The sequence below is a fragment of the Sylvia atricapilla genome, chromosome 3 (genome assembly GCF_009819655.1).
Source record: "Sylvia atricapilla isolate bSylAtr1 chromosome 3, bSylAtr1.pri, whole genome shotgun sequence".
Classification (NCBI taxonomy): Eukaryota; Metazoa; Chordata; class Aves; order Passeriformes; family Sylviidae; genus Sylvia; species Sylvia atricapilla.
This window is the reverse complement of record NC_089142.1, coordinates 1,839,811-1,853,202: the sequence shown is the minus strand read 5'-3', so window position 1 is coordinate 1,853,202 and position 13,392 is coordinate 1,839,811. Positions and strand designations below refer to the sequence as shown.

Sequence of the window (13,392 nt, the reverse complement as noted above, 5' to 3'; positions counted from 1 at the left end):
AGAGTCCTTTCTGTCCTGTGTTGCTTGTTCTGCTTTCAGCCACACACAAGACACACCTGCTCATTTTTGCCTCTTCTGACTCTTCACTCCTCAGTGGATGCCAGTTCAGTACAACTTTAGTGCTCTTTCATCATGAATAAAACAAAACTTTTGCTAGGTTAAATTACTGGGAGGAGGACAGGTGAAGTTTATTCTGCTCTGCCTCTTGCTGCTGAAACCACAGATGGATGCAGGAATTTGCAAGGCACAAGCCACTGCCCTGACCTTGTGCTGGTGTTGAGATGCTGGACTGCAGCCCTCCAAGTGTCCATTCCAGCCAAGGTTCCTGTATCTGTCAGAGTTGGTGCTCATCAGAGTGGTTTGTTCTTGCTTTTTTCCATAACTCTTTTGGAGTTGCTGCACCAATTCTGCTCAGTCCCCTCAGTCTCCAAATCACTGCTCCTAAATTGTGCTTTCGAACAATCCACTGGGGAGCACTTTTAGCCACTTCATCTTTTCTGTCATCAGACTTCTTCAGCCTTGCTCTTTATCCTCAGAAGGGAATTGCCCTTCTCTGGCAGAGCTTCTCCATGATCCTTCTGCTCTCACCTCTTACCTTCTGTCTTCACTCCCTTGACTCTTGAGTTTCCCCATTTTCCTTCCTTGTGACGTACTGGGGTGTCAGAATTTGTTCTTTTATGCTGCTCTAAGTCTAAACACAGCATTTCTCTGAGCCCTTGAATCACTTCCTCTTTTCAAGATGTTTAATTTCAAAGCCCTTTTAGGATATAAACATGCCTGTCTATGGAGATTACTGCACAGCGATTGCAAAATGCATTGCAACCAGGTTCTCTGTCCAAATCTGAAGTTGTTGCAGGGTTTGGTTTCAGGTGGGTTCAGTTCTCTTGGTTACTTTATTTTATTTTATTTTATTTTATTTATTTGTGTAAATAAACCTCAGTCTGGGCACAACTCTCAGTGGCTTTAAAGCTAAGTTGCAGGCTCACACAAAAATCAGATGTCACTGTGAAATATAAATAAGTCTCTCAGTTATGGTAGCAAGAAATGCTGCAGCCAATACTGCTGTAAACTCAGAATTACAATGTCTACCTTTAAATTCCTTTATTAACATTTGAAACAATGAAAAAAAGGGGCTCTGCTGCTGCTTAGAACATGCAGTTCACAGCAAGGTCTCCCTACCCCTGTGTCCTGTACAGCTGTTGGTGTGGGTCTTCTGGGTGACACCCAGGCACGAAACCATGGTTTATGTGGATATAAAATCCCAGCCTGTGTCTATAAATGACTTAGTCCAGAGCATCAGTCTTTCCCTGCCACTGCTAATGGGAATATTTGTCTGTTGTCCTCTGTCCCAAAACAGTTTTATGGTGCTTTTGTGTTGTTTCCAGCACAGAGTTTGTTGCTGCCCTCACTTCTGTTTATTCATCCAGTTTCACCACAGGGAACTCAGCAGCAGTGAGCCTTTTTCAAATCCTCACCGTAAATGACTAAAAACTCCCTGCATGCCTCGTCCTCTTTATTTCTTTTTACTTGTAAGTGTCATCATCATGATTTGTAAAAGTCATTTTGGTGAACACTTTACCACAGTGAAACTGTCAGTCTGTTTTATTGGGACTGTTACTTCCCTGAGACAGGAATGGTGTTCTCTGCCTGTGTGACACCAAGTTAGAAGGTCTGCGCTTAGCCACTGATAATAATTCAGTTCATATTGCAATAATTTTTTTTATTTTTTTTTCCCCCTCAGCCCCAGGCTCTCCAAACTTCCCGGTTGGGTCTTGAAAGATGGAAGCACATTCCTGGACAAGGTACTGGAATGATGGTTGGAATTTTTCTTGCCATGCAAAAAAGCCACCTGACAGGTTGGGAGAGCTGGTGCTGCAGGAGCAGCAGTTCCACGCTGACTCATCCCAAAGGTTTCTCTGTGTACCTTCACCAGCCAGGATGTCCTTGCAGAGCAGAACGTTTTGAAACAAAATGCTAATAGCAACTCTCAGGCTTCAGAGGTAGCCTAGATTATAAAAAAAAATCCGCTTAAAATGCACGAGTCGTCAGTGTGAATATTTTTGTATTTCATGGAGCTCCATAAATAATAGTGCTTCGCCTTCTTGGAGTGCCTTTTATTCCACAGTCTCACTTTTCTGAGGCTGAGGCTTCAGAGCATGCCTATAAATGAGGTTGGTTTCATACCCTTTTTCAGGCAGAACTATGAGAAAGGCAATGGTTTGCCTATGGGAGGTCTCTCAGAGAGGAAAAGCCTGGCTTTGGCCTCTGAAATCAACATGTGTTCTGCTGCTGGACGTAGCAGGGAGGATATTATCTCCAGCCTCCTGATTCTAAGACACACAACTTCCTCAGTTACATGAGAGACACAGAATTTCTCTTTTTTTTCCCCCCTCTTTTCATTCCATCAGTTTTGGAGGCAGAATTTATCTGAGACTTCAACCAAAACTTGGCACTGCAGCGGCCGGTGTGATCTGCCATAGGGGAACAATGAACACAAAAATATGTCAGATGTTATTAAAATAGGCAGATACATTTCAGATGTGGGCAGCAATAGGTACCAGTGGAGAAAAATGCTTAATAGACTGTTCTCTGACTATGGGAACATTAAAGGAAACAGTGATAATAGTTGCTTTTGTAGGGGACTTTGAGGTGGACAAAATGGATTCATCTGATTTTTACAGACAAGGGAGCAGAAGATCATAGATTAAAGACCTGATTTTTCTTCTCATTGGAGACAAAAGAAACTGTGCAGGCAGCATTTCTGTTGGTAAAATAGTAACAGCTCTATTCAGAGCACTTGCTAACTGGCAGTTGCAGGGCTGCAGACACTCAGGGGCAGAAATGGAGTTGCTCAGTTTGAATTCCCTGCAATTTTAGTCTCCTGAGCCTCAGCTTTGGTGTCAGAGCTCTGGCCTCCAAAGAATGGACAGACTGTCACTGTAGTTTTATTAGGAATATATTTAAATTTCTGGGATGCTGCTGCTGCAGCGTGTGCTTAGGAGAAACCTCCCAGCTCACACAGTGGCAATGGAAATCGTGTTAAAAATTCAAAGACAGCATCTCTCAACTTCACCTTGACCACTGTAAGTGCTTGGAATGGTAAATTCTTTGACCCGTGCTGGAAAAAGGCAAGGGAAGGAGTCAAAGGGGGGTGTTTTATCATGTGGGGTGGACATTCCTGTTACAGCACTCAGTTATAAAACTTCAGTCCTGGAGAGGCATGGAAATGTGCTGTGATCTACTTTTAATCATTTTGAACTCCCTTGAGATGAGGTTAGGAGACTTCTGCCACTAGATGTAATTGCTCATTCGTTATTAGTTGGCAGGTGCACTGTAATTATTAAGGATTGGATTCAATCTTTAATTCTGTCAGTCTGAAGCTGGCTGAGACCACTCGCTTTGGGACAGGGGAGAAGGCAGGGTGGATGGGAAGAAGCCTGTGAGTTGTGCTAGGAGCAGAGTTGGGAATATTTTTTGTTCCACCCTGAAGAACGTGACTTTTCACGTGACAAAAGTTTTTGATGTCAACCTTGAAAAAGAGGAAGAAAATAGGGGATGGAGTTTAACAAAAAGTTGCCACGTGGAGATTTGATTCCCCAAAGTTGTTTCATCAAATACTCTGAGATGGGACCTATAAATTGTATTTAGGTTCTGATAGGACAGAAGAGGTTGGATGTTATTTGGAACCAAAAGTAAATTCCAAACTTGCCTTCCTGGTGGCTACCAGGACTCTTTCTTTACCTACCAGAGCTCTCTGTCTGTCCTTCCCAAGGAGGATCTGATCAACAAAAGCAATTTCAGCAGATCTGCCTGCACCAAATTGTGCCTAGAAGAGGGATAAATGTCCTGTAGTAATGGGCTGGAAATTACCTGTGATTAAAAAAAAAAAAAAAAAATCTGGAAAATCCAAAATGTACTGCCTTGGAGTAACACTGTGTTGTATTTTTGTGTCTCCTCTGTTGCTGTGGTTTTTTTACAGGAGCTGAAGGAGTGCTCTGGCCATGTGTTTGTAGACTCTGTGCCTGAGTTCTGCTTACCAGAGGTGAGTTTGTTCAAAGCCTTGCTGAAAAATCTGACTCTGTTCAATCACGTGGGAGAAACTTGTTAAATTATTATTATTATCATCATCATCAGGTTCCTGCTAATTTATTAATACTCAGTAAATAATACTGCTAAAACTCTGTGTTGTTAAGGTGCCTCCAGGCTCTATGACACTGGAAAAGGGATGGAAATAACCCTTTTCAACCATGATTTTGGGAGACATGGAAGATCTCCTTGAGCAAATATCTGACCCAAGAATAAGACTGAACTGTCCCTTTCTGTGGGCTTTTCAAAGACAACCTGACTGAGCTGGGCTGACTGACAGGATCCCTGTGCTGATCTCGATGAGGGCAGGGCATGGAGAGCTGCTTGTCTCTAACAGAGATGCAGGACATGCCAGTGGAGCTCCCTGGGGAGCCAGCTGTGGTTAAGGCAGGTTGGATTCGGCTGGGCTGCACTTCTGCCAGCAGCATTTTCAGGTTAAAAACTTCTACAGCCTCTTTGAGGGAAGAACTGGGCTTTCAGATCTACGGGCAATGGCTGCAAGTGCCTGCTCAAAGTGGTTTTTACTGGAATTTCTGGATTTAGGAAAAGCAAGCAAGTCTACTGAAGATGTTTGGATTATCTGGAGTAACCTGAGGGATCAGGGCAGTGCTGTAGGAGAGCTGAAGATGTAAAAAACCAGAGCAGAAAGAAGTGGGGATGAATGATGGAGAGTAGCATGGGAATAGTGTCCCTTTCCTCAGTGTGTTCAGAGTGCAGTAACATCAGTTCTTTCATTTCATGCTGGGATGTTTTCTCTGTCTTTCAAAGACAGACACAATTGCTTTTGGGCAGCAATTTTTTTTTTCTCCTTTCTGCCTGACCTTGCAGACAGGAAGCACAAAACACTCCTGGAAGGTTGCTGTCAGCTTGCTGAGGTTCTGGCAATATTGTTCCCATGTGTGGGTCCCATGGAACTCACCTCTGGCATCACTCTTGTCATCTTGATTCTTCCAAACAAGTGGGCAGCTCTGCTACTGGTTTTGGCAATTGGTTCCAATAGATTGTAACCATTCCAGCCCAACTGGAATTGTCATAATCCAATCATACCAAGAAAGACCAGCCCAATAATTCTGGGTTCTTGTGAGCCCTTTGGTTACTGTCCTGTGAAACTGAGGGATATGGGAAGTTATCTCTGTGTGTAGAAAGTGCCATTATGGCCCAGATCTTGGGAAGGACAGGGTTTATGTGCTGGATTCTCTTTGGAATGATTAACTGCTGGGGTTTAGGGTGCTTCAGCCAGACTTTCTGGTTGCTTTGGGCTGGAAAATACCCACATGTGTAGCTCTAAATATGACAGACAGAGAGTCACTGCTTCATTTTACTCCTGTTATCACTGCACAAAGCTCCTTCCCAGCAGCCCATCCTACAACCAGAAGATGGCAACCAACTGCACATCACCACTGCAGGGACTTGAAACATGGCCTCTCAGATGTTTCCTAAAATTCCCAGCAGATGCCACATCTCCTTCCTGAACATTGGGAAGAGATCTGCTGTGACCCCCAGCTCACACCTTGAGCTTACCTGTCTGCAGGAGGTTCAGGAGTCAGCTGCAAACAGACTGGAAATGTTGCTGCTGTTTGGCAGCACAGGATAAGAGGGAGCTTGTGTGCAAGATGCTTTTACTTTGTCTCCTTCCCTGCCGCTTCTTTTGAAAAAACTTGTCTACAGAAGCAGTTAGCCAGAGAATCTCAGTATGGCTTCCAGAGCACCGTTTCCAAAGCAAGCCAAGATCTGGATCTGATCCAGCAGCCACAAGGTGATAAGAGGCTGTCTCGGCAGCAGAGTACTCTCACACATGTCAGACTGCAGGGTGCAGACCTCTCTTTTGCTTGGCAGCCTTCTGCTCTCTCACTTCACATGCAAGAAACATTTTTAAGCCTCTTCAGCTCAAAGGCACTTTAGCAGATCGCAGCAAGCCCCAGGGAAGATTTCCCTTTGTTTTGGTTTTGACACCCTTTTCATCCCATCAGTAAATGCTTCTTAGGGTGCTGAGATGTGGCATGCTGAAGGTTGGGAAGTGCTGGTCTGTATCCTGATGACTCTCCTGGGCTGGGATTCAGCTCAGGGCTGGAGCCCCTCTGCTCTGGAGCCAGGCTGGGAGAGCTGGGGGTGTTCACCTGGAGAGGAGAAGGCTCCAGGGAGAGCTCAGAGCCCCTTCCAGAGCCTAAAGGGGCTCCAGGAGAGCTGGAGAGGGACTGGGAACAAGGGATGGAGGGATCGGACACAGGGAATGGCTTCCCACTGCCAGAGGCAGGGATAGATGGGTATTGGGAAGGAATTGTTCCTGTGAGGGTGGTGAGGCCCTGGCAAGGGTTTCCCAGAGAGGCTGTGACTGCCCCTGGATCCCTGGAAGTGTCCAGGGCCAGGCTGGACAGGGCTTGGAGCAGCCTGGGATAGTGGAAGATATCCCTGAATGGAACAAGTTGGACTTTAAGGGCTTTCCCACCCAGACCAGTCCAGAATTTGATCTTGTACACTCTGGACACAGCTGGGAAAACCAAGGCATGGACAATCCAAGCTTTGGCAGGAGCAGGCATCTTCTGATACCTTGCAGGGAGAGTGTTCCTGCCTGGAAGCCCAGGAAGATAAAAGGTGCCCTGTCATGAAGCTGAGGATGGTGTTTCACCTCCTGTTCTCAGCTCGGAGATCATTGCTCCGACATCAGCTGTGATCACGGATTGAAACCATGAGCTCTTAGGAGGAGTTAAGCAGCTTGTCACCAGAGCACTGTGTCAGCCCTCTGCAAAGCAGAGTGACCTACTTTCTTGCCTTTTTTATTCAAATTGCTGGACCAAGCCTTGTAATCAGATAATATGTGCTTGATGAGTGTTGAATTCCATTAGCTGCTCTATAATAACTGTGTTAGAGGTCAGTAATCTTGTAAATTTCTGACTTGACACCGTTTGTGTTACAGCATTACCAGTAAATATTTCTAATTAAAATTCTTTTAACAATGTGTGAAACCTTCTTTCATTCTCAGAACTCTTGTCTAAACTGTCACATCAAAACGAATTGGGCCCACCCATCCATTTTGTTGTTCCATCCTGTGAATGGACTTCATCTCCTGCTGTAGAAAATGTGAATGATAAAGATTCCAAGAATTTACTTTGGGAAAACATGAAGATTATTTTTAAGCATATGAAAAAATACGATCTTCATTCATCTCTTTTTTTGGGGTACAGTATGATGTGCTGCATAAAAAAAAACATGAGACACCCTAAATCACTGCTGCAGAAGGTTTTGGTGTCTCTTCCTCCCTAAGGAGGTGCACAATGTCAATTCTTTGATAAAAGTAAAGTAATCATGGATCTCATAACAGCAGCCATTTCATCACCTGAAGAACACAAAAACCCAGGACGTGGTTTCCTTTCCAGATTGGAGAATGGAATAATTTTAGGAGGCTTTTAAAATAAACCTTGATAATTTAAAGGCAACATTAACCTATGCCACAGCTGAGACATGCTTTTATAAACCAGGTACCTTCCTACAATAAAGTTTAAAATAATAGAATAAGAAGTTTTGCTGCCATTTATTAAACTGCATGAAAGGGTTACAAGTTGCTTATCTCTTTGCTCTGTTTTCAGACTGAACTGCTTGACCTCTCCACGGTGGATGTAATCTTGATCTCCAACTATCACTGCATGATGGCACTGCCCTACATCACAGAGTACACAGGATTCACTGGAACAGTTTATGCCACCGAGCCCACTGTTCAAATTGGCAGGTAAAGAGCCCCTTCGTGTTCTCTGCTCCTCTCTCATCACTGCTGAGGAGAAGGTGTAAAGGACGATGTGGGGAGAGGAGTGGTGTCTAATGTTCCCAAGAGGCTTTCAGGCAGGAGCTGAACGCCAGCCAAGTCCTCAGTGCTGCAAATGTGTTAACTCCATGTTTCCCAACCTCTGGAACCATCAGCGTTTCCAGCAGGTGCTTTGTGTTGAGTCCAGGCCATAGATGTGGGACAGTGGAATTGGAGTGGGCTGAGACACCTCAGTAATCACCATGTAGGCAACCTGAGGCCTTCAAAAACCATGGATCAAAGAGCTCTCCTGCTCTTCTCTGTTCCCCTTAACCAACAGGAGTTTTCCCAGTCAGAAAACTGGACTTGTTCCCCACAGAAACTGTGGCTGCCCCATCCCTGGAAGTGTTCAAGGCCGGGTTGGACAGGACTCAGAGCAACCAAGTCTAGTGGAAGGTGTCCCTGCCCATGGCAGGAATTGCAAATAAATGATCCTCAAGGTCCCTTTCAACCCAAACCATTCTAGGATTTTATGATTCCATATAATCACATTTCCCCTCCACTCCATGGAAAGGAATTCAAGCTGACTTCATCTCAAATGACAGCTGAGCTACATGAGCTCTGAACGCCAGAGAGAAGCACTTAGAAAAATGGCAGAAATAGGAGACTGAGGTAGAAAAAGACGTGACAGTGCAGTCAGGAACCAGAATAGTCATCAAAACTTGCCAGTCCATTTTTACAAACTTGTCTTGTGGATTGGATGGGTCAACACCAAACACTGCAGGTTTGGTGAGGCCTCACTGGAACTGAGCTCTGTTCTCTCCTGCAGAGCTGCCACATTCAGTAATTAGGAGGCAGATTAGCCTCTCCTATCTGGACTACTCTGTAAGCACTTTAGGGCAGGAATCTTTGTCCACTGAAGGTCCTGTGCAAACTTCCCATGCCAGAGTAATACCCCCATTGTGTGAAAACAAACAGAAACTGAAGGCCCTTGTAGGTGAAAGGAATTGTGTAAATAGGAACGAGTAGTAGACCTCTGGGCTTTGCTGGTGCAGAGCTGGAGATCACAAGCAGAGTCTTGTGGGAGAGGGCACTGCTGGGGTTCTCCCCATCCCAGGTTATTCCAGATGCTGTGTTTCTGCTCCAAACTTAAAGGGAGAGCCTGCACACAATCACAAGTGCTGTTTAGTTTTGGGCAGGGAAATCTGCAGTGACAACTTCTAACGTTTGACACCTTCTCCTGTCTCAAATGCCTGTTGGCAGATGAGGAGAGTTCACTCTGACAACATCCTTGGTGTCCCTCAGTGATAAACAGGCATCAGCTGAGGAGTTTTGGTTGTGTGTTTTGTCTCAATACGTATCACAAGCAGTCAATAATGAAGAAACTGCACTTTCCAAGCAGCCCATAACCCAGTGGGACAGATCCTCCTCTGTTGCAAGCAGATGGAATTGGAAACACTCAGTGGAGAAACAGGGGCAGTGCCAGAAATGGCCTCTGTGGGAAGAACCCCTCCGTGTGTTACAGCTCCTGTGGTATTTTGGAAAGATTTGGGCCAAAGTTCTCTCCTGTGTGAGGGGAGGCAGTGCTAATTTCGGGTTGATTTCTGTTTTCAGGCTCCTCATGGAAGAGCTGGTGAATTCCATTGAACGCGTGCCAAAGGCTCAGTCTGCCTCCATGTGGAAGAACAAGGAGGTGCAAAGGTAAGGAACAAGTCCCAGGAAAGGCGATTGTCCCAAAGCTTGGGAGTCACTCTGAGGCCGGCTCAGCTCTCACCGTCTGAGATTTGCTGCTCTGACTCCTTGAGTCGATTCTTTCTTTAATCATTTGTGAACACTGTTGGTTTTCCAACATCACAGATTTTGTTTTTTGGAGAAAGACTTGGTAACAACAAAGCCTCATCTGAGTCTCCCCTCACACAGTTCAGCTCCATAATGATAAAACCAGCAGTTTTATCTATTTTTTGGTATTAACATCATAAAAAGTTGGTGAAATGAACAGGCTGTTTAAATTTAATGATACTGCATTGGAATGATTTAAATTTAAATGGTATTTACATTCATGTTTGCTGACATACTAAGAAAGTCAAGACAGCTGTTGGAGGTCACTGGTGTTACCTTTCTTCCCATCTTCTTTTATACCTGAACAGCAGAGGTGGGATTTTTGGCTTTCCAAAGCTTAAAAACAAATCAAAATCTGAATAAAAATGGTTATTTGGAAGCAGCATGTCCATTATTCAGGCTATACATCAAAGCAAGATGCTCAGAGTTTTGAAAGCCTGTGGAATCTAAAAAATTATCCATACAGTTTACTAATTGCAGCTGATGCTTTCCTTGGGAATAAAAACAATTTTAGGTGCACAGCATGTTCCTTGGAGGAGACAGTTTTGGTTTTAGCACATTTTAAAGATAGGGTTGGTTGATTAAAAGGTTATTTTTAAAAGCTGCTTTGTGCATTTTTAATTGATCTCCCATTTTATACTCCTAAATCTTAAGATGGCTTCATTTAGAAGTTTCCTAAAAGTGAATTATTTCTTACATTAGAAGAGTAGTCTTGATATTTTCAAGTCTCACAAAGCAAAAACTAAAAACCCAAATTACCACGGTTTTAGCTGTAGATTGTGTTCCCCTGCTGAATTTAGGAGCAGTCTTTACACTGTAACTCTCTTCTGAAGAAGACAAGCAGATGTCTACTCGTATATGAAGCAAAACTAAATACACTTAAGTTCAGCAGGATTTTTAGAATAGTGGAGGATTTTTTATTAAAATTTTGGGGTCCACTGGCCTGCCCAGAGCCACTGCTGAAGCTCCCAGTGTGTGGAGAGAGAGGACTGGAGCCATTATTCCTGTCACACCAGGCATGTTTTGTATGCATGGTTTAAAGGAGAATCATATATCTTGCAGCTCATATAATGTCACTTTCCTGGTGGTCGTATTTTAGGAAAAGTGCTGTCTGGCACTTTGCATGCTGCTGATTATTCCAGAGGAGAACACAGAGAGGGAATGTTTGTTCTGATTCAGGCTCCTGTAGAAGACTGAAGCCTTTTTTACCTTGAGGTGGTATTTAAAATACATGTTTCCTCTCTCCTGTTGCTGGGGATGTCCCCCAAAATTCACGGTTCCATCCTGTAGCTGTTGTAAAGGGGTAGCAGGGAGGTGGGAGCTACTAAACAGCTGTTTAATAGCATGAATTTGTATATAATAAACTCTGCTGGTATGAGCCAATGTTGTCTTTGAGCTGGAACAAGGGGACAAATGTGAACTCCTCCACCTCTGCCCCATCTCTGCCCTCAGCTTCCCCCTTCACCTCCCCGTGCATGTGTAAAACAGAGCTCCCATCCAGCAGAGAGGGCACACGGGGACTTTAATTAATGTTTTGCAGAGTGTTTTGAGATGCCTGGTGACAAGTGTCAGGCAGGCGTGAATGGAACTGATTATTAGAGCAAAACATCCACTGATCCCCGAATTAGCACCTGGCTAATGGCACATGCAGCCTTGGACTGACATCCGTTACTTAAGAAAATGTGATCTTGATGAATTGGGTTTTTTTTTTTTTTTCCTACTTGGCTGTTGCTAGAACAGAATACTTATTACTTTTGAGTCTAACTTTAATTTTTCAGGCTGATCAATCCCCATTACTGCTTTACAGTTCAGCTAGTTCTACTCCAAACAGTTAGTATGAAACACAAAGTATTACCATCTTCATTAGATAAAGCACTGGAGCATTTTAAATGCAAACACTGTATAAAATATAATAAGTTCATTATAGTGGTTTACATTTTTCCATTATCAGATCCAGTCTGAACTAATTGCTCAGCCAGTTTTATTGCCACTGGGTTTAATTTCAAGTGAGCAGTCTCGTGGAAGCTCTGTAGATGTCAGCCAGGATATCTTTCACACTGGTTGGGATTCAGGGGCTAAAGAGGAAGTTTGCCTTATGAAAGGCACTTCGTTGACTTCTTGTTTGATGGTTTCCTATATCTTTTAAAATGTTTGAAACAGGCTGTTTCCTGAGGCTGAGCAGGGCACGAGAGATACCGTGGTCTGACACACTTTGGTGCTTCCATCCTCCTCTCCCTTCACACAATTTTGGGATTTTACATCATACATTAAATGTCACCGTTTGCATTGACCAGGAGGGACTGTCTCTGTGCAGATCCCAGGGAAGAATACAAATCCCTGAGTCTTTTAAATGTGAATTTTGTATCCTCAGCTGTGTGGATTCGTGGTACCTCCCCCTTTTGTGGCTGTCCCAGCAGCTGCCCTCGTAGGTCTGGTTGTTGTGAGGTGACCCTTAACAGGATGTAGCCATGGTGACAATATTTACTCCAGACCACAAAATATCCTCTGGCAACTCTGTAGGGGTTTTAGAAGTGAGATGACTGAATGCTGAGGAACCAGCACCTCGTTGCCACTCAGCTTCATGAAACCACTGGAGTCTGGTGCCACTGGTCTCTGCCAGGGATCAGAGTATTTTCAATCAAGGCTAAGAGAAACTTCCTTCAGTCACCAAGGACAATTCCCCACTTTCTCCATTACCTGGAGAAACATTTTCCTCTTCCCAGAAGAGAAGCTCCCAAAAGCATCCAACACTAAATGCTTCTTATGGTAGGTTAAAGGCTTTTACAGGCAATTTGCTTCAGTGCAGTGGTGGACAACTCTCCACATTGCATGGCCTTTTGTTGCTTACGACTTCCCAAAAAAGACCTTGAAGGCTTTGTTTGTTTCCTGAAGCACGGGGTGCTTTCAGCCAGCGTGTGCTGGAATTACAGTTATCGTTCTGGACGTGTGCTGTGGTCTTGGCAAGAGCTGCCCTTAATCCTTTCTTCAGTATCTTAAATTATGGAGGAGTTCACTGACCTAGTAGATATAATAATAAATTAAATTCCTTTAAACAAATTGATCAAAGAAACTTGACCAATTTCCATAAATCTTTGGAAATTGGTTTGAATTAGCCTTTGATTTAGCATTGGTTTAATATACAAAAAAAAAAAAAATCCTATTCTTCTTATGCATTTGGCAGCTGTGCTGCTTCCTGCCTCAGTTCATGTTGCTAAGGAAGATTTATTTCCCAGAAGTTAGCCATCGCTCTTCCAGCCTGTGACATTATAGTTCACTTCTTCCCTTGACAACGCCAGCCAGCTGACTTGCAGTGTCTGTGAGGAGCAGAATGGATGGATCTTACTTTGGTGTAAAACGTCTTAAATACTTCCGTGGAGGGGATTTCAAAGAGCTCTGCAGTGTCAGCTCGTGTATCCCTGCCAGGGCACTCGGAAGGGAAGTGGGATTGAAGGCAAGGAAGCTGAGCTTCAGGGACACATGCTCTTGGAAGAGACCAGTGGCAGAAATCAGGGCAGAGCCATCCCTGCTCGTGGTGTGGTAACTGTACTTTAATCACCAGATTGTTTCAGATTGCTAGGGTATTATTCAGATTTTTATGATATGAAAAATAGACACTGATCCAAGAGGCCAGTGCTGGAGGTGCGTTTCATGTTGACATCTCAGATCAGTCAGCACCTTTCATCAGTGGTGAAAATACCCCAAGAGTTGCGATAACACCTTGATCACAGCCA

General features: G+C 44.0%; 1 protein-coding gene across 1 annotated transcript in view; it reads left to right on the top strand.

Moving 5' to 3' along the window:
* INTS9 (integrator complex subunit 9) overlaps positions 1–13,392 on the top strand; it is a 60,025-nt gene that overhangs the window by 7,243 nt on the left and 39,390 nt on the right. The window contains exons 3-6 of the mRNA XM_066314598.1: positions 1,742–1,802; positions 3,980–4,042; positions 7,671–7,810; positions 9,437–9,523. Of these exons, the coding sequence (XP_066170695.1) occupies positions 1,742–1,802; positions 3,980–4,042; positions 7,671–7,810; positions 9,437–9,523 (351 nt within the window). The remainder of the gene's footprint in view (positions 1–1,741; positions 1,803–3,979; positions 4,043–7,670; positions 7,811–9,436; positions 9,524–13,392) is intronic.